The sequence below is a fragment of the Giraffa tippelskirchi genome, chromosome 5, assembly GCF_054371585.1.
Source record: "Giraffa tippelskirchi isolate mGirTip1 chromosome 5, T2T-mGirTip1v1.2.pri, whole genome shotgun sequence".
Lineage (NCBI taxonomy): Eukaryota > Metazoa > Chordata > Mammalia > Artiodactyla > Giraffidae > Giraffa > Giraffa tippelskirchi.
The window spans coordinates 191,383,967-191,407,471 of NC_137279.1; the positions used below are offsets into that span (position 1 = coordinate 191,383,967).

The window sequence follows — 23,505 nt, forward strand, 5'->3', positions numbered from 1 at the left end:
CCATGTCACACCCACACGTCAGTAGAGATTGTGGGTGACTGTCTCGAAGAAGCTCTTATCTGGGAATTTGAGAACCTCGTGTATCATGAAAGGGTTCTTGATGGATAAAATGACCATATCACAAACATGTTATATTTTAACGGTAATAAACGGAATATAGCTAACAGTAATTACCTAAACTCTTATATAAAAGTCAGGGGTTTGGGTCATATTCTCTTTTACTTTGGTCATCTGAATAGATCTGAAATAGTTATTTCTTATTTCGGTGGCTAGATGGTGCAATTTCATTACAAATTCCATACCCCTGTTAGAAAAATGCTATTCCACATCCCCGCTTAACTAGAGTTCTGCACCTGATAAACGTATTTTTCGTTTGAAAGTTTATGGTCCTCGTCTTACTGGATATTCTTGTACTAGGAATAGTGTTCCCATTTAAACTGCTGTGATAGAAATAAAAGAGACATGTGCTGCGATATGTCTAGACTGATGAGACTTTAATAACTGAACTGGGAAACCACTGAAATTAATTTTAATTTTGAAGAATTATTGGGTTTTTGTATTTATTTATTTAGAAATAAGCTGACAGTTTCATGTTTTCTAATATGCAGGCTGGGGATTTGGGGTTTTGGATATAAAATTGAATTGTCACCACAAAATTATCAACAGTATCGCTTCAAGATATTTACAGATATATTCCTTGGTTATATGATAGACCACAATAATGATTTGTTGTTATTCAGTCGCTAAGTCGTGTCTGACTCTTTACAACCCCGTGAACTGCAGCATGCCAGGCTTCCCTGACCTTCACCATCTCCTGGAGTTTTTCCCCACCTGCCTTGGCTGGCCCGCTGGTCCCTGTGGTACGGCGCAGGGCAGCCTGGCGGGCGGGTCTCCATGTCTCTGCAGGTCCAGGGGTGACAGAGACAGAGAGCCGTGGTCCCGCCAGCATGTGCTGTAATCTCAGCACAGTGCTCAGAGCCCCGCCCGGTACCACCGACAGCTTACATCGGGCTCTCTGCACCCGTGTGTTCCGAACCCGGGGATCCAACCAGCCTCAGACAGAAGATATCTGGAGGGAAAAGTGATTCCAGAAAGTTCCAAAAGGCGAAACTTAAATTTGCAATGCTGGCAACTGTTTATGTAGCATTTACACTGTATTAGGTATTATGAATAATCTAGAGGTGATTTAAAGTATATGAGAGGATGTGCTAGGTTATGCAAATACTTTGACGTTTTATATAAGGGACTTGAGCATCTGAAGACTTTGAGGTGTGTAGGGGGGCCCTGAACCCATCCCCAGATGCCCGGGGAAACTGTACTGCTGAGGGACTTGGGGTCTGGGCGACTGCGTCCTTGGCCGAGGTCTCCTGCCCCAGGCGTGGGTGCCAGCTCTGCCTGCCCTCCTTGGCGGAGGATTTGAAGGCGGCAGAGCTTGAACCCATCTCGGGTTCACCAGAAGCCGCCCGCCCTGCAGGGGCAGGGCCTGTGCCGAGTGCATGAAGCGGAGCCGCTCATTCTCTCTAGAGCTGTGTGAATCCTGAGGTTCCGTAATTACTTATCTTCCCTTGAAACAAAGAGGTGTATTTCCGGGCAGCTATTCTTATTCTTAGTTATTTTTATCCTTTCTAAAACGTACCCAGTCTGTGCTTACCGTTTTAGGTGAGAAACGCTTTTATTTCTCTGCTCCCATCTCTTTATTGTTCCTTCTGACTGAAAACAAAGCAGCTCCCGGGGAAACACTGTTGCTGGAGGAACCAGACCTGGATGCACGAGTTAGGTTTTCTTGAGTTTTTAATGTAACTGGGCAGAAGGGCTGTCTCGGAGGGACTGAGATAGGGCATGGCCCCAGGGCGTGGCTCTGTCTCCGTCTCCGGGGTCCAGGTCACAGGGATGTTTTAGAGTCAAGGAAAACTAAAAAGGCTTGGCGTTAAAACGCTTCAGTTTCTTACTTTATAGCAGCAGTGCGTGTACAGTTTTTCACATTGCAGCACTATCAAGGTTTTGTGATCAAAGTCTCCACAATGATCCCTCTGGCCGAAGACCGCTCCCCACCAGGTGAAAGCCCTTGGTGACTGATGAAGCCTGTCTGTCCTCCTGTTGTCACAGAGGCCAGGACGGATGGCCAGTTAGTGGAGGGCTTGTGTTCTCTCAGGGTTTTGCTCTACATAAGCTATAAATTTCACAGAATATTCTTAAATCCCTCAAGGAGAGAAAAAATGTTAAAGCAGCAATGTGTTTATTTTAGACATTGCTATTTATAAATTATTTACAAATAAAAGATACTGTGTCTTAATACTCTTTCAGTATACTCCATACATGTTATAAAAGGTTTATTTGTTAGGTTTTGGTACTCAAAAGTAATTTCCACGTATTAATAATTTGGAAACTGGTTGGGTTTCTTGGTAGCTTTGAAAAGCTTGATTGTGCTACAGGTAGGGTCATTTGCAGTGAAAAATGATGGATGATTATAATAGTAACAGCTGAGCAAAGCAAAGCAAATGCTTTTAAACAATTTTAAAAGCTACTTGTGAAGAAAAGCAGGTTTAGAAGCAGGTCAACTGTTTAAGGTTGTGAGGGGCGCTTTTGAGAACTTTCAGATGCTTCAGAGACGACCGACGGGGGAGTGTCGTGCGAGAAAGGAGCGTGTGTTGTGGTCCCGCTCGGGACCCCCGCCCCACCCCACTGCTCCTCTGGTGAGTCTTGGCTTCACCTCCAGCCCCCGGGGGAGTGAGGCCGGCTGGGGTTCCAGGGAAGGAAGGCCTCTGCGAAGCCCATCCTGGAAGTGGTGGCCGTAATCACCGTGTCCCAGAGCTGGTGGGCTTCTGTTAGTGTGCCAGGCCCCGAACACGTGCCTGCGTGGGGCCACAGTGAGTGTCACAGGACTCTTGCACTTGGAGAAAAGTTGCACGTAAGGGACAAAGAAATTCTGTACCCTGAGAACAGATTGCAGGTATCACTCCCGGGTACGTTCCTGAACAGTTTCTCTGAACAGGGACAGTCTCCATCCCTGCAGCAGGGCCATCCTGCCCAGGAAGTGAGCATGGGTCCCTCCTTAGCATCGTGGCCATCTTGGGTGGGGACCGCCCAGAGGGAGGCCTGCTCTTCTCGCCGCGTCCTGTCACACAGCACGTGTTCCATCAGTCTCGTTATGGCTGGTGCGCCCTTGGGTCTCTTCTCCACTGTTCCTTTACTCGGTGTAATTAATGCTGCTTGGTGGGGAAGTACTTCCAAACCCTGTAGGTATCCCGTTCTTCACTAATTTTCAGTTTGATTCTTTATATCACTGTGGGCTCACCATGGTCCGACTTTATTCTATCATTATTTTTACTCAAATTGCCTCTGATTCGGCCAGTGGGGCTCCTTCAGATAGGCTCCTGGGTCCTCTGCCCATGTCGCTCCTGGAGCCCTTCCTTACCCTCTGGCCCACCAGGACGTTCTAGGCCTTTCCTGTGCGGTCCCAGCCCTGGCGTGAGCCGTCTCCTCCTGGTTCCTTTCAGTGGAGGATGTTTAGAAACCACGGTCTGTTCCCTGGGGTGCGCATGGCTGCTCAAGTGTTTCTTCTCTCAGTCTCGCTCGTTGGTCAGAGCTACAGATGAAAACTGTGTGTGTGTGTCTGTGTGCACGCACACAGGTGTGTGCCTGTGTGTGCGCACACGGGTGTGTGTCTATGTGCACGCACACGGGTGTGTGTGTGCACGCACATGAGTGTGTGCCTGTGCGCGCGCACACGGGTGTGTGTACGGGTGTGTGCCTGTGCGCGCACACGGGTGTGTGTCTGTGCGTGCACATGGGTGTGTGTACGTGTGTGTGCCTGTGTGCACATATGGGTGTGTGTCTGTACGGGTGTGTGTCTGTATGGGTGTGTGTGTGCACACACGGGTGTGTGCCTGTATGGGTGTGTGTCTGCACGAATGTGTGTCTGTGTGCACACACGGGTGTGTGTCTGTACGGGTGTGTGTCTGTACGGGTGTGTGTCTGTGCACACACGGGTGTGTGCCTGTATGGGTGTGTGTCTGCACGGGTGTGTGCCTCTGCGCACACATGGGTGTGTGTCTGTACGGGTGTGTGTCTGTGTGCACACACGGGTGTGTGTCTGTACGGGTGTGTGTCTGTGTGCACACACGGGTGTGTGCCTGTATGGGTGTGTGTCTGCACGGGTGTGTGCCTGTGCGCACACACGGGTGTGTGTCTGTACGGGTGTGTGTCTGTGTGCACACACAGGTGTGTGCCTGTATGGGTGTGTGTCTGTACGGGTGTGTGTCTGTGTGCACACACGGGTGTGTGCCTGTATGGGTGTGTGTCTGTACGGGTGTGTGTCTGTGTGCACACACGGGTGTGTGTCTGTACGGGTGTGTGTCTGTGTGCACACACGGGTGTGTGTCTGTATGGGTGTGTGTCTGCATGGGTGTGTGTCTGTACGGGTGTGTGTCTGTGTGCACACACGGGTGTGTGCCTGTACGGGTGTGTGTCTGCACGGGTGTGTGCCTGTATGGGTGTGTGCCTGCACGGGTGTGTGTCTGTACGGGTGTGTGCCTGTATGGGTGTGTGTCTGCACGGATGTGTGTCTGTGTGCACACACGGGTGTGTGCCTGTATGGGTGTGTGTCTGCACGGGTGTGTGTCTGTGTGCGCACACGGGTGTGTGTCTGTACGGGTGTGTGTCTGCACGGGTGTGTGTCTGTGTGTGTGCACACACACACGGCAGGGTTGTTTCCTCTTGTGTGTGTGCCAGTTTTTTCCCTTTCTGTGTTTTCATTTCCCTCCAACAATGTGAAACCTGGCTCTCATTGTCCTTTATAGATGAACCTGTTGCATGAACCCCTCTTGTATGTAGCCCACCTCCCGTTGCTACTGTTACCTCTGGCCTATGTGGATTCACCCCCTTGGGCTCCAGTGACCCTCACCAGAACACCAGAGTGGCCGCTCCCCTGTGGACGAGCTCCCGGTCACTCCTGGACTAGACTGTCTCCCCACAGAGGTGCCTTCTCTGCACAGTCAGTTCTGGTTATTAATTTCTGTTAAATTATCAAGCTTATTGCAAAGAAGCTTTTGATAGAATTCGTTTAAATGTCTGCTTTATTTGTAGTTTAGTTTTGTTCTTTTTTTTAAATTAATAATACTACCTACTTGTGCTTTTTGTCTGTTAGTCGCTTAAAACCACCAGCTTGTTCCTTTGCTCTTCTTTTCACTGATCTCGCCAGTTTTATTTCCTGCCATTTGTTGTTCAGTTGCTCAGTCGTATCCGACTCCTTGCGACCCCATGGACTGCAGCACACAAGGCTTCCCTGTCCTTCACCATCTCCTGGGGTTTGCTTAAACCCGTGTCCATGGAGTCAGTGATGCCATCCAGTCATCTCTCTGTCGTCCCCTTCTCCTCCCGCCTTCAGTCTTTCCCAGCATCAGGGTCTTTTCCAGTGTGTCAGCTCTTCACATTAGGTGGACAAAGTATTCCTTCCAAAGAATATTCAGGGTTGGTTTCTTTTAGGATTGACTGGCTTGATCTCCTTGCAGTCCAAGGGACTCTCAAGAGTCTTCTCTAGCACCATGATTTGAAGGCATCAATTCTTCAGTGCTCAGCCTTTCTTATTGTTCAGCTCTCACATCCGTACATGACTACTGGGAAAACCATAGCTTTGTCTATAGGTACCTTTGTAGGCAAAGTGATGTCTCTGCTTTTTAATACAGTGTCTAGGTTTGTCGTTGCTTTTCTTCCAAGGAGCAAACTTCTTTTAATTTCATGACTGCAGTCTCTGTCCACAGTGATTTTGGTGCCCAAGAAAATAAAGTTTGTCCCTGTTTCCATTGTTTCCCCATCTATTTGCCATGAAGTGATGGAACTGGATGCCTTGATCTTTGTTTTTTGGATGTTGAGTTTTAAGCCAGCTTTTTCACTCTGCTCTTTCACTTTCATCAAGAGGCTCTTTAATTCCTCTTTGCTTTCTTCCATAAAAGTGGTGTCATTTGCATGTCTGCGGTTATTGATATTTCTCCCCGCAATCTTAATTCCAGCTAATGCTTCACTCAGCCCGGCATTTCATGTGATGTACTCTGTATGTAAGTTAAATAAGCAGGCTGACACTATACAGCCTTGACATATTCCTTTCCCAATTTGGAATCAGTCCGTTGTTCCATGTCTGGTTCTAACTGTTGCTTCTTGACCTTGACCTTGATCCCCACAGTTACTGGTTTTTACTTAGCCTCTTTTTAACCTTAATATTAACTTGTTTTATGCTGATAAGTTATCTGGTTTTAAAAGTCAGTGTTCATTCACTCATCAGCCACTTAATTCATCCCCTGCCATATCCTGGCCACTGATCTAGGCATCTCATCAGAAACGGATGCTAACTGTTATCAGATATCTTTTGGCAGCTGTTGAGATTATCACATATTAATAGAGTTCTGATGTTGAGCAGTTCTTACATTCCTAAAATGATCCTTGCTTTGTTGTTCAGTCGTGTCTTTGCTTGCTCATAGATAATTGTTTGTCCCCTGAAAAACTATATTCACTTTACTGATATTTTCAAGTGGAAGTTTATATCTGTGTTCTGGTAAAATTAACCTGGAGTGTCTGTGCTTCTCCCACACATGGGGCTCAGCTCGCCGCCCCCACCCCTGGAAGCCCCAGGAGGAACTCTGGGACAGCTGCCCTGGGGTCTCAGCAGTGTCCTGGAGCCGAGGTTCATCCCTCGGTGCTAGATAGAGTTTTGTCCACGGGAGGCAGGGCAGGGCGGCTATCCGGAGTCTACTGTCCTGCAGCCAGGCCGCCTCCTCCCCGGATTCGTGCAGGTGGCCTTGGCCACGGGTATCTGAAGGCGATCCTGGCCTCTCGGGCCTGGTGGGCTGTATCAGAACCTGTCAACAGAAAACCCCCACTTGGGTCCCTGCCCACATGTCCCCTCTTCAGCGGGGCGTCGCCTGTCTGCTGGCTCCATGGGTCCTCCATGCAGCCATCACCCCCCAGTCCCCGGCCCGACTGTGTTCTCTTCCTGATGTCAGTCACCATGAAGAGTGCAGGAAGTGTAGGGTGAAATTTGTTGGACTGTAGGATGTATCTTTGGGTTAACTTTTGGTTGCTGGAGGCACAATTAATAGCGAGTCCCAGCTTGAGCCCAACCTCACCATGACGTCTGCATCTATGCTCCTGCCTCAAGGGTTTATGGGACCCCACTTCCTGTATTTGAATGTCCTTTGCTCTTCCTGTCCTTGGGCATACTCCTTATGTTCACTGTTAATTTTGTGGAGGTCATTTACTGCTGAGATCTCTGATATTCCGGCTACTTCCAGTTACAGGTCTTAATTCTTCTCCAGCTCATATGCCAACCAGGAAATACACTGGGGTTCCCATCCCCAGTAATGGCCTTTTGGGATTAATGGTTAATTTGGCTGTGATTGTTTTATCTGGTATTTTTGGAGCTGTGGTCTGAATTTAGAAGTCCAGATATGTAAAAATGAAACTGGAGCCAAACTTGTAAGAAGATTGGAGCAATAGGCTCAATAGAAAAATGATAAATATTTCAGAAGACATTTAAAATGGTGGATTCTGCTAGTTAATAGAGGGATGGAAAGGAAAAGCAAAATAATTTAATAATCCTAATGGGCATTTCCAGCTATGATATGGAGAGAAAAAAATACTTTTAAAGTGTATTTTTAAACTTAGGTTCATTCGCTGCCACTGCCTGTATCATGGGAGGCAATTGTAAAACATAAAGCATGTGAACTTTAGAACCTTGTATCCTTTGAAGTTTACTTAAGGTACATCTGCTCAGAGCAGTCTGTGCATGAGACCCATCCAGAGAGAGTTTGTTAAATATTGGTGCTGGGTCTGCCCCAGACCCACGGGTCTGTCTTTGGGCAGGATGCTGGGGTGGATGTGTTTAAAACATTCCCAGGTGACTCAGAGGCACAGTCAGGAACACGACAGTACCTTTGAGCTGCTCCAGGCAGTGACTCATCCCTGGGGGCGTGAGGTGGGAGCTGCTTAACCCGTGCTTCTGGTACCTGTGCACAAGGGCTGGTCGTGTTAAACCCTCAGAATACCCGGGGCCTTCATGCTTGGGGAGGAAGGAGACTGTCCGCTCCTTGCATCCTCCTGGACCTGGCTCATTTGTGTGGGGAGCTGGGGAGCTATGCGCTTGAGGCAGATCTAAAAGCATCCTCCTAACCGATAGTGCGCATCCCCGCCTGTACGGCGCACTGTGTGTCCCAGTTACGGCTTCTTCCTCTTGCTGACGTGCAGGGGGTGTGTCTGCCCAGGTTGCTGTGTCGGGGAGTGGGAGAAGGACTGTGTCCTGTGGGCCGTGGCTTGCGTGAGCCCAGCCCCTCCACCCTTATACACTTACTGCAGGGCTCTCCCCGCTTGCCCAAGGTTAGAGCATCCTAACAGTATTTTTTTTTTTTTTTACAAGAAATGCCCGCATACACCTTTTTAATCTCTGCGCTCCTGAGAAATATAACTAGCAAATACAGGATTGTAAAGAGGCTAAGGGAGTGTGAGATGTAATGAAAAGGGCATAAAAGGATGTTAGTAACTTTTTCCTCGAGGATTTATCAGTTGCCTCTTTAAATGTGGGCACTGGAGCCGTGGAGACGCCATGGATACGCCGTGGATGGAAAGCACTGCCCCCCTGGGGATGTCTTCTCTAGATTTAACTGTGTGTGGTGGCTGTGATCCCTTGATGAGTTTTGACCACTTTATCGTTAGAGTGACCGTTTTTGTCTCTCGTTGCAGTTATTGGCTTAAAGTCTATGCGGTCTCCCAAAGTATAGATACCCCCGCTCTCTTTTGGTTTCTATTTTTGTGGAATATCTTTTTCTGTCCCTTCACTTTGAGCCTCTGTGTATCTTTAAAGATGAAATGAATCTCTTGTAGGCAGCAGATACTTGAGTCTTGCTTTATCTATCTCACCCACTCTATGCCTTTCCCCTCCCCCCAGTTTTACTGAGAGATAATTGACATATAGCACTGTGTACTCTCAAGGTGTGCAGCATAATGATTTGACTTAAATATATTGTGAAATAATTGCCAGAACAAGTTAGCTAACATCCATCATCTCATATAGCTAGAAAAAAAGAAGGAAATCTTTTCCTTGTTGATAGAACTCTTATGGTCTACTCTCCTAACAGCTGTCATATATAATATACACTGTTCACTGTAGTCATCATTGAGCATCATATTTCCAGTAGTTATTTGTCTAATAACTGGAATTTGGTGCCTCCAGTTCCCTCTCCCCTCACCCCCTACCATACAGGACTTGTCTTTCTCTTGTCTTTGGGGAATTTAATCCATTTACATGTAGAATAATTGTGCTATTTCAAATCCTAAAAGATGATGCTGTTAAAGTGCTGCTCTTAATATGCCAGCAAATTTGGAAAACTTAGCAGTGGCCACAGGACTGGAAAAGATCAGTTTTCATTCCAATCCCAAAGAAAAGAAAGAAAGAAAGTGAAGTCACTCAGTCATGTCTGACTCTTTGCGACCCCGTGGACTGTAGCCTACCACGCTCCGCCATCCATGGGATTTTCCAGGCAAGAGTACTGCAGTGGGGTACCATTTCCTTCTCCAGAGGCTCTTCCTGACCCAGGGATCAAACCCGGATCTCCCGCATTGTAGGCAGATGCTTTACCATCTGAGCCACCAGGGAAGTCAATCCCAAAGAAGGGCAATGCCAAAGAATGTTCAAACTACCACACAGTTGTACTCATTTCACACACTAGCAAGGTAATGCTCAAAATCCTTCAAGCTAGGCTTCAGCAGTACGTGAACCAAGAACTTCTAGATGTACAAGCTGGGTTTAGAAAAGACACAGGAACCAGGGATCAAATTGCCAACATCCATTGGATCATAGAAAAAGCAAGAGAATTTATTGATTATTCCAAAGCCTTTGACTGTGTGGATCACAACAAGCTGTGGAAAATTCTTCAAGAGATGGGAATACCAGCCCACCTTACCTGCCTCCTGAGAAACCTGTATGCAGGTCAAGAAACAATAGTTAGAACCGGACATGGAATAATGGACTGGTTCCAAATTGAGAAAGGAGTTCATCAAGGGTGTATATCATCATTCTGCTTATTTAACTTATATGCAGAGTACATCATGCCAAATGCCGGGCTGGATGGAGCACAAGCTGGAATCAAGATTGCCAGGAGAAATATCAATAACCTCAGATATGCAGATGACACCACCTTTATGGCAGAAAGTGAAGAGGAATTAAAGAGCCTCTTGAAGGTAAGAGGAGAGTGAAAAAGCTGGCTAAACCTCAAAATTCAAAAAACTGAGATCATGGCATCTGGTCCCATCACTTCATGACAAATAGAAGGGGAAACAAGAGAAGCAGTGACAGACTTTATTTTCTTGGGCTCCAAAATCACTGCAGATGGTGACTGCAGTCACGAAATGAAAAGACGCTTGCTCCTTGGAAGAAAAGCTATGACCAACCTAGACAGCATATTAAAAAGCAGAGACATCACTTGGCCAACAAATATGTGTGTAGTCAGAGCTGTGGTTTTTCCAGTAGTCATGTATGGATGTGAGAGTTGGATCATAAAGAAGGCTGAGTGCCAAAGAATAATGCTTTCAAACTGTGGTGCTGGAGAAGATTCTTGAGAGTCCCTTGGACTGCAAGGAGACCAAACCAGTCATTCCTAAAGGAGGTGAGTCCTGGATATTCTTTGGAAGGACTGATGCTGAAGCTGAAGCTCCAATACTTTGGCCACCTGATGCAAAGAGCTGACTCATTGGAAAAGACCCTGATGCTGGGAAAGATTGAAGGCAAGAGGAGAAGGGGGTGACAGAGGATGAGATGGTTGGATGATATCGTGGATTCAATGGACATGAGTTTGAGCAAGCTCAGGGAGATGGTGCAGGACAGGGAAGCCTGGTGTGCTGCAGTCCATGAGGTCTAAAAGAGTTGGACATGACTGAGCAACGGGACAGCAACAACAAAATACTTACTAATGCCACCCTGTTGTTTTTCTGACTTTTTGTAGTTCCTGTGTTCCTTTTTTCTTATATTTTTTGCCTGCCTCTGAATTCATGTCTTTCCATAGTGGTATGCCTTGGTTCTCTTCTCTTTATCCTTTGTGTATCTACTGTAGGTTTTTGCTTTGTGGTTATTCTGAAACGTACATAAAACATCTTGCAGATATAACAGTCTATTTTACATTGATAACATCAATTGTATACAAAAACTCTATGCTTTTTCTCCCCCTTCCTATGTTTTTGATGTTATGATCTACCTCTTTTTATATTGCTTATTTATTAGCAAGATTATTGTGGCTTTAGTTATTTTTAATACTTTTCTTCAAACCTTCATACTAGAGTTAACTGGTTAATACCTCCATCATATTATCGCATTAGAGTATTTTGACTTTGACTGCGTACTTACCGTCACCGTTATGTTGCGTGTTGTCTTGTTACTAATTAGCATCCTTTTGTTTCAGCCTGCAGAGCTCCTTTCAGTGCCCCCTGAGGCAGGTCTGGTTGTGATGAACTCCCTCAGCTTTTGTTTGTCTGGGAAAGTCTCACCTCTCCTTTATTTCTGAAGGATAGCTTTGTTGGATAGAGTATTCTTGATTGGCCTTTTTTTTCCCCCCTTCATCTCTTTGAATATTTTGCCCTACTCTTTTCTGGCCTGTAAAGTTTCTCCTGACAAACCTTCAGATTGCTTTATAGCAGGAAGTTAGCAGCTGCTTTAAGAGTCTCTCCTTGTTTTTGATTTTTGACAGTTTTATTATAATACATCTTAGAGAAGCCCTCCTTACATGTGTGTAAGTTGCTTCAGTCGTGTCTGACTCTTTGAGACCCTATGAGCTGTAGCCCACCAGGCTCCTCTATCCGTGGGGATTCTCCAGGCAAGAATACTGGAGTGGGTTGCCATGCCTTCCTTCATGGGATCTTCCTGACCCAGGGATCCAACCCATGTCTCTTATGTCTCCTGCATCGGCAGGCAGGTTCTTTACCATGAGTGCCACCTGGGAAGCCCAGGATCTCCTTAAGTGAAGTTTGTTTGATGAACTGTGAGCTTCATGAGCTTGGATGTCCAAATGTCTTCCAGATTTTGGAAGTTCTCAGACGTCATTTCTTTAAGCTTTCTGCCTCTTTCTCCCTCCATTGCCTGGTAGGCGTTCTTCCCTCTCCTTTGTTCACTCTTTCCCCCCGGACTGGATAATTGTGAAGGTCCTGTCTTCTACTTCTCACATTCTTCTTCCGCTTGAGCTGTTTTGTTGTTGATGCTCTGGTCACATTTTTCATTTCATTCACTATGTTATTCAGCTCCAGAATTTCTGTTTCTCCTTGTGAAACCTCTTATTTTTCCCCTGTATTATTTTCCTGATTTGTTCAATTGTCTGTTTTTTTGCAGCTCATCAAACTTCCTTAAAATAGCCATTTTGGGTTCTCTATTGGCTAAATTGCAGATTTCCATGTCTTTGGAGTCAGTCACACTGGAAGTGTATTGGTGGTGCTATATTTTCTTGATTTTTCACGTTCCTTGTGCCTTATGTTGCTGTCCTCACATTTGAAGTAGCAGCATCCCCTCCAGTCTTCACTAACTGACTTGGGAGATAAATACTCCACCAGCACTGTTAGGGACCCCGAGGTGCTCTCACCTCCTCTGGACGCGCTCACTGCCTGTTCCCTGCTCCTCCCTTGCAGAATCCCTCAGCTTCGGTGCCTTCTCTGTGTCCTGCAGCCCCACGCTGGGCACTCACAGCCCCGCTCTGCCTTCCCAGGAGTGGAGCTAATGCTGAAGGTGTGGTCTCTCCCTCTGCAGACTCAGGATGGCTTTCTGCTCGAGTTCTCTAGCTGTCCACTAAAGCTCACTGTCGCCACCGTTGAGACCACTCATGGGGAGCAGGTAGAGAAAGCTCTCCACAGCAGCAAAGACCCAGTGCAACAACAACAACAGAAAGAGAGAATAAATGGCACTGTAAAATTCAACGTCCATTATTACTGGAAGCTTGCAGTGAACTAGGGTAGGAGGGTACTTCTGGCCGCACGAGGGAGAGGTCCTGCGTGGAGCAGTCAGCATGCTACACAGCAGGACGGGGCTGTGGGTGTCTCCATGGAATTCAGGAACAAGGATGTGAAGTGAGACTTGGCTGAGATACTCTGGAGGGCCAACCGGTGCAAAGAGAAATGTGACTGAATTCTGGAAAGGAGACGGGGTCATCATCATTTGAAGATGACAGCAGTCTACCAAGTCAGTCCACCCCTTAAAATTTAAAAATGTTTAAAAAAATTGTAAGGTGGCCAGGGACAAAATAAATGCACAAAAGTCAGTATTTTTCCTATATGTCAGCAATAACCAGTTGGAAACAATGTGTATCAAGCTCTTCCTCCAGAACTGGAAACAAAAATGTAAATTTCCAAAGCATGTGTGCATTTAATAAGAACTTATACTAACTGTATTGAGAAGCCACAGAATTCTACCAAGAAGTATAAAAGGCTTGGAAAAAGTCATGAGAGACATTGTGTTCTGCATGGAAACACAATATTATAGAGCTGTCACTTCTCTCAAATTAACTTACAAGTGTAATGCAATCCCAATAAATGTTCAATGGATGTTTTCGAATTTGGCGAAGGATATTCTAAAGTTTCTGTGGGGAGCTTCCCTGCTGGTCCCGTGGTTAGGAGTCTGCCTCCCAGTGTGGGGGTGCAGGCTCGATCCCTGACTGGGGAGCTGAGATCCCACTTGGTGCGCAGTGCGGCCAAAGAAAAAGTTTTACCTGAAAGAGTAAACACATGGTTGTAGCCTTTCATGAAAATGCTCGGAAGGACCAGTGTTAGGCCAGTGGTGTATTCTTCACTTTCCTTCCTTCAGGTAGGGAAGGAGTCTCTGCAGCTGGGAGTCTGAGTTCCACGTTTCCCTGTTGCCTGCTCTGTCGGCGTCGTTTTGAGCAGTTTTCCATGAGACAAGATGATTGTTAAACTATTTCCATTTTGGGGTCAGTCAGAAAGACCTGTCCGAAGTTGCGTCTTCTCTGTTCTGTGCAGTAATCTCGGGCTTCAGCTGCAGTGAACTCACACAGCCTTCCGAGAGTGTTCCTTGTTCGTTTCCAAGGACAGTAATGTTTGTAGAAGTAGCTGACGTTTAATGATCTTTTGATTTCTCTCTGCACCAGGTGCTAGGTGGTTCCATATATGCATTTCTTCTCCTGTAGACGTTTACCCATTAGCTATTTGCAGTTGTAGACGATACAATCATTATAACAACAGCTGACGTCAGTAGAGCAGTTACTGTCCCTAAGGAATTGCATCCATTGCTTCATTTAATCCTCACAGGAACTTAGGAGATAGGTGTCACCCCCATTTTCTAAGTTTGGAAGCAGGCACAAAAGTTATCGTGTCTGAGGTTACATAGACACTCTCAAAGGGAGGATGTCACCCCAGGTCTGTTTGCATCCAGCCTGGGAGTTAGCCTCATACTATATAGCTTCTCACATATGAATTCTAAAGGCTTCCTGCTTGTGTTTATTTCTTACCTGTAGTGGCCGCAACGAGCGGATTTGTTTTTTTTTTTTGGCCTCCCAGGGTCTTTGTTGCTGCACCTGGGCTTTCTCTGGTTGTGGCGAGCGGGGCTATTCGTCGTGTTCGGGGTGGCGGCTGCACACTGCTGTGACCTCTTGCTGCCGACCGCAGGTTCGTGTGGGCTTCGGCGGTTGTAGCGCTCGGGCTCGGCAGTTCTGTGGCCAGTGGGCTTAGGCACTCTGCAGCATGGGGATCTTCCGTACCAGGGGTTGAGCCCCTGTCCCTTGCGTTGGCAGGTGGATTCTTAGCCACTGGACCACAAGGCCATAAGGGAAGTCACCGTGAGCAGATTTTTCATCATCTGGAAGGCTTTCTGTAACAGCATGTCCCTGACTTGGAGCGGTGGTTTCTTTCTCTGCTGACTGTGCTCAGTAGTCAGTACCTGCGGCGGTCAGGCTGTGGTGGTGCCACTGGAATCAGTGTGGTTGTTTTCCTGTTATTCTCTTTATTCCTTGACGGATTAATTACAGATTTCAGCTTTTCAGTGCCACATGTGGGTAAGTTAGAATAGTCACAGCATCTTGCTAGGGCACCATGCCAAAGAAACAGGGCATCTGGGCCCACGGGGACCAGTTCTGGCATCAGAGCACAGAAATACAGTCCTGGCTGGTGAAAAATACTTGATGGACATTGGTGCAACCACTTCGTAAAGCTCTGTGCCGGGACGTCACACGGCTGAAGACGGACGTACCCACTGACCCAGCAGTGCCTTCTCGCCGCATGCACTGGAGGGTCCAGTGGGTGTGTGTGCTGGGACACACGTGGTCCGTCGTGCCCCAGGCCGGGAACCACTGCGTGTCCACCAGCACAGAAGTGGATGGGTGCGTTGGTATATTCATACGGTCACGTCACCATTCAGCAGTGCCGAGGGACAGAAGCTGGCACACATGGATACGTGACAGTGTGTGTGTGTGTGTGTGTGTGTGTGAGATTCCTTCCATCCGTCCTGCACACGTGGCACAGGCAGGCGGGTACACGAACAGCAGAGCTGGTCATGCAGACCTGGGACTCGATCCAGCAGTGGCCCCTGGGGCTCTGGGGGCCCTGGCAAGGTTTGCTTTCCTGACCCAGGCGGTGGCTGCAGGTGGCACCGTGTCGTTTTCTCAGACTGTGCAGTTCTGTCTTGGGTGCTTTCCTGTGTGTTAAAGGTTAAAGTGTTTGATTCCAGATCGTTTTCCCGTGTGTTCAGTTTGACCCACACCGGACATGAACATGTGCTTTGCAGAGAAGTCTGATGACGGAGTGTCTCTGGGTGGACAGGACCCTCGGGATAGTCCTCCTGGGGGTCTCTGCTTTCCTTGTGTAGCTTGGGTGCAGGCATTCCTCGGTTTAGGAAGAAAAGGAACTTCTGACAGGCTGTATATGAATCACTTTCTGAGGTCATGAGGGAGTGTGCTATTTAAAGCAGATTTGTTGCCCCCTCCTTGATTCATCAGGCCTTTGTTGATTGGGTTTGCTTAGCGTGGGGCAGAGCTCTTCCAGGAGGGCCCGGGACCCCTCAGATCAGCGGCCGAGTGGAGGGCAGCGCTGTACCTGATCCCGCTCCTGAGAGATTCTGGCGAGACCCGTGGGTCAGGCTTTGCAGCATTATTTTAATGACAGTACTTTCTTCTCCTGAAGCCTTATGTTGAAATGTAAAGGAACAAACCTCTCAGGTCAATGCTTTTTATGTGTATGACTTACAATAATAAATAATTATAAATTTTAAAAGTCACTATAAACACAATTAAATGCCCACACTTCTGAGGACAAGTACGTGTGTGGCAAATGCAATTAATATTCAGTCCCAGAGGTACCTGTTCCCCTGAAAGATCCTGGAAAGTCACTTCTTCCGAAGTGCACGTGTGAAGTGGCCAGCCAAATGAGGAAACACTTTGCCAGAGGTCCCCGCTGCCCGACACCAGCTGAGTCAACAGTCTGCAGCGCGCAGGAGGCGGGAGGCCGCCAGGCGGCAGGTGGGAGGGCGCCGGGGGCAGGCGAGTGTCCCCGCATCACCTGCAGCGGCCCCGCCACGGCCGGGGTGCCGCCCGCGGGCCTCAGCTCAGCTCCGAGCCCAGAACAGCATCCTTTCCGTGAAGAGCTTCAAGAGCTCGTCTCGTGGGGTGGGCTGTGTGTGTTTTAGAAAGTGACGACGGAGGAAGGTGAGCGACGTTCCGACGGAAGAACTTGTCCGCCTGAAGCCGGGCGAACGCCACGTGGGTTGGCGCTGACCACATAGCAGGCGTGTGTCGCCTGGAGGAGCGACGCCTGCACCCTCTCCTCAGGCCTGGCGCCCTGCCCTTCATGGCGGAGACGTTTATGACAACGGTGGCCGTTTGTCCAGGGTTTACTATGTGCGAGGCACTGAGCTGCTTGTTTTATGTTATCCCATCTAATCCTGCCTGCAGGGTAAATATTAGTATTTCCATTTTATTGTGAGGAGACCGAGGCAGGGCGAGGTCAGGCCGTGCTCCGGAGGCCGTAAAGCTCGGGGGCGGGCCGGGCCGGATCGGTCCCCGGGGAGCGCGCGGTCCTGACCGCCCACCGCCCATCGCGAGTCCGCCCACGTTCCAGCGGGTTTTAGGCACTATTTGGGGGTAATGATACAGTTTCTGTTATTTTTTTTTCTCTTCCATTTTCAAAAATTAATCATATTTCATATGACTAATTCCTGTGTGGTGAGTACAGTGGTGGATTCTCAGATTTTACTGTACATATTAAAAGTCTGTAAAACCGGGGTTTATAATGGTTGCGTTTGTCTGGAAAGTTGCTGATACAGCAGAACGAGCTATGTATAAATCAGAGCCTGTCGTCAGCGGGGGTGCTTTTTAAAGCACAGAGTCAGTCTTGACTTACCCACTCTCCCCGCTGCTTTAAGTGAAAGCTTGGAAAATGCCAGAATTTTGATACTTTGCAGCAATAGGAAAAGCCTCTCCCAGCTACCATAATCCTATCCCAAAAGTCTCCTGTTTTAAAAGTCCTTAACCTTTTAAAGGTAAGACTGTGAACGTCAAGGTTTGTGTTCCCGGTGCCACCAGGCGCTGTGACACGGGGCCCTGAGGGAGTTTGCAGACGCCGCTTCCTGCGCTCGTCCACGTTGGGGCGGCCGATTTCAGAAGATGCTGTGCACGTCGGTCTCCGTCCTAAGTTCTCTGCCCTGGACAGTTTTGTGTTAGAGTCAGTACGGTGCCAGATACACAAGAATTACTTCATATCACTATGAGTGGGTTTAAGGAGAATTTTAAATGTCTCAATTAAGTCAGTCGTCAATATCGTCACTATAATAAAGTTCAGTTTAGTCGCTTAGTCATGCCTGACTCTTTGCGACCCCATGAACTGCAGCACACCAGGCCTCCCTGTCCATCACCAACTCCTGGAGCTTGCTCAAACTCATGTCCATCGAGATGGTGATGCCATCCAACCATCTCATCTTCTGTTGACCCCTTCTCCTCTTGCCCTCGATCTTTCCCAGCATCAGAGTCTTTTCAAATGAGTCAACTCTTCGCATCAGGTGGCCAAAGTATTGGAGTTTCAGCTTCATCATCAGTCCTTCCAGTGAATATTCAGGACTGATTTCCTTTAGGATGGACCAGTTGGATCTCCTTGCAGTCCACGGGACTCTCAAGAGTCTTCTCCAACACCACAGTTCAAAAGCATCAATTCTTTGGCACTCAGCTTTCTTTATGGTCCAACTCTCAAATCCATACCTGACTACTGGAAAAACCATAGCTTTGACTAGACAGACCTTTGCTGGCAAAGTAATGTCTCTGCTTTTTAATATGCTATCTAAGTCGGTCATAGCTTTTCTTCCAAGGAGCAAACGTCTTTTAATTTCATGGCTGCAGTCACCATCTGCAGTGATTTTGGAGCCCCCCAAAAATAAAGTCTCTCACTGTTTACATTGTTTCCCCATCTATTTGCCATAAAGTATTGGGACTGGAAGCCATGATCTTGGTGTTTTTAATGTTGAGTTTTAAGTCCGCTTCTTCACTCTCCTTTCACTTTCATTAAGAGGTTCTTCAGTTTCTTTTTGCTTTCTGCCGTAAAGCTGGTGTCATCTATGTATCTGAGTTTATTGATATTTCTCCTGGCAAGCTTGATTCCAGGTTGTGCTTCATCCAGCCCAGCATTTCACATGACATACTCTGCATATAAATTAAATAAGGAGGGTGACAATGTACAGCCTTGACGTACTCCTTTCCTAATTTGGAACCAACCAGTTCATTGTTCCATGTCCAGTTCTAACTGTTGCTTCTTGACCTGCATACAGATTTCTCAGGAGGCAGGTAAGGTGGTCTGGTATTCCCATCTCTGGAATAATTTTCCACAGTTTTTTGTGATCCACACAGTCAAAGGCTCTAGTGTAGTCGATGAAGCTGTAGTAGATGTTTTTCTGGAATTCTCTTGCTTTTTCAATAATCCAGCGGATGTTGGTAGTTTGATCTCTGGTTCCTCTGCCTTTTCTAAATTCAGCTTGAACATCTGGAAGTTCTCAGTTCATGGTCTGTTGAAGCCTGGCTTGGAGAATTTTGAGCATTACTTTGCATGTGAGATGAATGCAATTGTGTGGTAGTTTGAGCATTCTTTGGCATTGACTTTCTTTGGGATTGGAATGAAAACTGACCTTTTCCAGATGCGTAGCCACTGCTGAGTTTTCCAGATTTGCTGGCATATTGAGTGCAGCACTTTCACAGCATCATCTTTTAGGATTTGAAATAGCTCAGCTGAAATTCCATCACCTCCAGTAGCTTTGTTCATAATTATGCTTCCTAAGGCCCACTTGACTTCGGACTTCAGAATGTCTGGCTCTAGGTGAGTGATGACACCATCATGGTTATCTGGGTCATGAAGATCTTTTTTGTGTAGTTCATAATAAAGTAGTCAGTATAATAAGGACAGCACATTTTTTTCCTGGGAAGTAATTTATCATTGTATTGATTCATTTTAGTCACTTAGCATTTTAATTCAAAAGCACTTTTGTAGCCACTACCTTTTTTTAAAAAATTGAAGTTATTTTGAGATAACTGTAGATTCAAATGTAGTTGTAAGAAATAACAGAGAGACCCCGGGACCCCCTTACTCAGTTCTCCCCGCTGATAACATCTGACGAAGCTGAGTGCAGTGTTGCACCCAGGATGCAGACCTTGATGCTGTCAGGATACAGGACATCTCCAGCATCCCAAGGATCCCTCCTGTTGCCCCTTTATAACCACACCCACCCTCTGCCTTCCACCCCACCCTGTCCTGAAGCCCTGGCATTGCTTATCGGTTCTCCATTTTTATAGTGTTATCATTTTAAGACTGTTATGGAAATGGAATCATGCAGCATGTAAATTTTGAGACTGACTTTTTTTCCACTCAGCATAACTCTTTAGCAGGTCCATCCAGGTTGTTGTGTGAATCAGCAGTTCCTTCCTTTTTTCTTGCCAAGTAGTATTCCATGATATGGATGTAGCATAGTTTATTTATTCACTCCCTGTAGGGCGTCTGGGTTGTGTCCAGTTTTTGACTGCTCTGAATGAAGCTTCCATATGGAATGAAGCTTCCGTAAACATACTGACACAGGTTTTTTTGTGTCAACACGTCTTCCTTTCTCTGGGATCAGTGCCCGGGAGAACAGTTGCTGGCTTGTGTGGCAGTTGCATGGTTAGTTTTAAAGACCTGGTCAAACTGTTTCCAGAGCAGCTGTACCGTTTTGCATTCCCACCAGCCGTGAGTGAGGGGTCGTTTCTCTGTATCCTTCCCAGCGTTTGACGTGGTCACTGTGTTATGTTTTAGCCATTCTGCTGGGTGTGGAGTCACATCTCATCGTGTTTCTAATTGCATCTCCTTAACGGATAGCGATTTTGAGTATCTCTTCATGTGCTCTGTGGCTGTCTGTGCGTCCTCTTTGGTGAAATGTCTGTTCTTTTGTTCATTTTCTAACTTGATTGTTTGCTTTTTGCCGTTGATGTCTGGGAGTTTTTACACTCTGGGTCTTGATCCTTTGCCAGGTCTGTGATTTGGACACACATCCTCTCACTGTCTAGTTTGTCTTCCATGCTGTCAGCAGGGTCTGTTGCCCATGGACAGTTTTTAATGGCGACGGAGCCCATTTATCAGTTTTTCCTTCAACTGATCGTGCTTTTGGTGTCAAGCCAGAACTATTTACCTGGCCCTAAATCCCAAGGACTTTATTCTAGGTTTTTTCCTGGAAGTTTTGGTTTTATGTTCTGCGTTTAAGTCCATGGTCCGTTTCGGGGTCGTCTCTGTGTAAGATGTGAGACTCCGGTCAGGGTCCCGTCCTGCCCGTGTGTCGAGTTGGTGCAGTGCTGTGTGTTGAAAGCCTGTGTCTCCTCCACTGGATTGCCATAGCACCTTTGTCAGAAATCAGGTGGGCGTATTTGTGAGGAGGACCTGGGTTCTCTGCTCTGTCCCCTGGATCTGTGTGTCCATTCTGCCCTGACCACACTGTCCTGAGTACTGTTGCTCGCTCTGTGGTGAGTCCTGAAATCCAGCAGCCTGATGCTTCCCGCGTATTTCTTCTTTTTCAAAATGTTTTAGCCCCGTTAGATCCTGTGCCTTTCTGTGTAAGTTTTAGGACAATCTTGTCCGCATCTACAAATCATTTGGAACTGTGGTAGGAATTGTATTAAACCTGTGTATCAATTTGGGGAGAACTGATACCTTTACTGTGTTAATCTTGCAGTTGATGGACAGGATATGGCTCTCTCTTTTTAGGCCTCCTTTGATTTATTTCATCCACGTTGTGTAGTTTTCAGTATACAAGTTCTATACATATTTTGTTAGATTTACAAATGGTACTTCTCTTTTCTGAGCAATTATAGATGGCAATGTATTTTTAATTTTGGTAGCCGTGTGTTCATTGCCAGCAGGTAGAAACAGTTGATTTCTGTATGTTTATCTTGTATCCTGCAACCTTGCAGAACTCACTCACTAGTTCTGTGAGCTTTGCCTTTTGTTTGTAGTCCTGTTTGTTTAATGCTTCTGTGTGCCAGGCGTTGTGTTAAGGCTCTCCGCGTGTTTGCTAAAGGCCAGAACACAGTGGAGCTCAGGTCTTGACACGTAAATCTCTTCCTCACTTCATCTGTTCATTTAGCAGGTATTTAGGGAGCACCTGCGTGGACCAGATGCCGGCCCCTGCCTCTGGGGTCCTTGGTCTGAAACCGAATTAGAAGCGACACGAGTGGTTATGTGTCACTTAGTTCAGTTCAGTTCAGTCGCTCAGTCGTGTCCGACTCTCTGCGACCCCAAGAATCGCAGCACGCCAGGCTTCTCCGTCCATCACCAACTCCCGGAGTCTACCCAAACCCATGTTCATGGAGTCGGTGATACCATCCAACCATCTCATCCTCTGTCGTCACCTTCTCCTCCCACCCCCAATCCTACCCAGCATTAGGGTCTTTTCCAATGAGTCAACCCTTCGCATGAGGTGGCCAAAGTATTGGAGTTTCAGCTTCAACATCAGACCTTCCAATGAACACCCAGGACTGATCTCCTTTAGGATGGATTGATTGGATCTCCTTGCAGTCCGAGGGACTCTCAAGAGTCTTCTCCAACACCACAGTTCAAAAGCATCAATTCTTCGGCGCTCAGCTTTCTTCACCGTCCAACTCTCACATCCATACATGACCACTGGAAAAACCATAGCCTTGACTAGACGTACTTTTGTTGGCAAAGTTGATCAGTTATAGCTTAATGCATCTGACTCATGCTGTCTGTGGGTAAAGCAGGGGCATGTAGTCAGCCTGTGTGGAGTGGGAGCACTGAGGTGGGAGTTCCCCAAGGGTGTTGATTTCCCCAGGAAAGGTCCCCAAGCCAAAATGCCTGTTGTTGGTTCTTGAGATTCAGAGATCTCAGTGGCAAAGTCTCATATGAAGAGAATTCTAGGTGTTGCTTGTGTCGAAGAGCCCAGGGACCCCTGGCCAGAACCGAGTGAAGGTCTCTGGTCGCCTCCCTCCTCACCTGCTTCAGCAGCGGCCGTGTGAGCCCCTCCACCACCGGCCCTGCCCCAGGGCCCCAGGCCTCACAGCCGCAGCCTCACTGCTGCCCCGGGTGCCCCTGGCCACGCCCTCCGTCCACACACTCTGGCTCCTCCCTCTGCGGTGGTCCTCCCGTTCCCTCCCCTCCTCTGCTTGGCGTGTTATCTTCCACTGGCCGGGCAGGCGGGGCTGCAGCCCTGTGAAGTGGGGAGGTGGGGCCCTCAGGGAGTGACATGCAGGCCCGGGTCCCCTTTCCTTTGGGGACCGTCCTCTGTGTCCCTGCGTGAGCTCTTGTAACAAGGACAGCTGTAGGTTTCCGGTCACTTGGGAGATGAAGATCTTGCTGTACAGGCCCTCACGGGGCACTGCTGGCCGAGCCTCGGGGTCACAGGCGTGAAGCCCTGTCTGCAGTCCGGCGGTCCCTAGCCAGTGCTGTCCCCACGCCCACGCCTCTCTGCCCTCAGGAGTGAGCGTGCCCCTCTCCCTTCACACTCCTCCCAGGAGAAGCTGGTCGTCTTTGAGTCGGCCTGGAAGAAGGAGAAGGACATCGTCTCCAAGGAGATAGAGAAGCTCCGGGTGTCCATCCAGACCCTGTGCCGGAGCGCCCTTCCCCTGGGCAAGATCATGGACTACATCCAGGAGGATGTGGATGCCATGCAGAACGAGCTGCAGCTATGGCATGCTGAGAGCCAGCAGCATGCCGAGGCCCTGCAGCAGGAGCAGAGGTGGGGGGGGGAGTGGGAGAGGGGTGGGGGATGGAGGATGGGAGAGGGGGACCAGGGGAGGCGTGGGGGGAGGGAGGGGGAGACACAGCCCAGGGCAGCAAGCGGAGACCCTGCAGCAGGAGCAGAGGTGGGGAGGGGGCTGGAGGAGGGAGAGGGGAGGGAGGGGGAGACAGCCCAGTGGGGAGACCTCTGGAGAACCCAGCCCTCTCAACCGTCTTTCTTACCTCCTCTTACCCCCAAGGAAGTACATTTCTTCTTCATTCACAATATAATGTGCATTTCTCCTTAGCAGC

General features: G+C 47.8%; 1 protein-coding gene across 16 annotated transcripts in view; it reads left to right on the forward strand.

Moving 5' to 3' along the window:
- The window catches only part of IFT54 (intraflagellar transport 54), a 73,759-nt gene that overhangs the window by 47,740 nt on the left and 2,514 nt on the right, over window positions 1-23,505 (forward strand). For 10 of the 16 annotated variants that reach the window (XR_014053961.1, XM_081491270.1, XM_081491273.1 and 7 more), the window contains one exon: window positions 22,989-23,212. The exons of 3 other annotated variants lie outside the window; for them this stretch is intronic. Coding sequence is in view for 12 of the 13 variants with exons in the window: in XM_081491270.1 (XP_081347396.1) it covers window positions 22,989-23,212 (224 nt within the window). In the remaining variant the exon portion in view is untranslated. The remainder of the gene's footprint in view (window positions 1-22,988; window positions 23,213-23,505) is intronic. 3 more of the 16 variants (XM_081491280.1, XM_081491271.1, XM_081491281.1) reach the window with 1 other exon arrangement.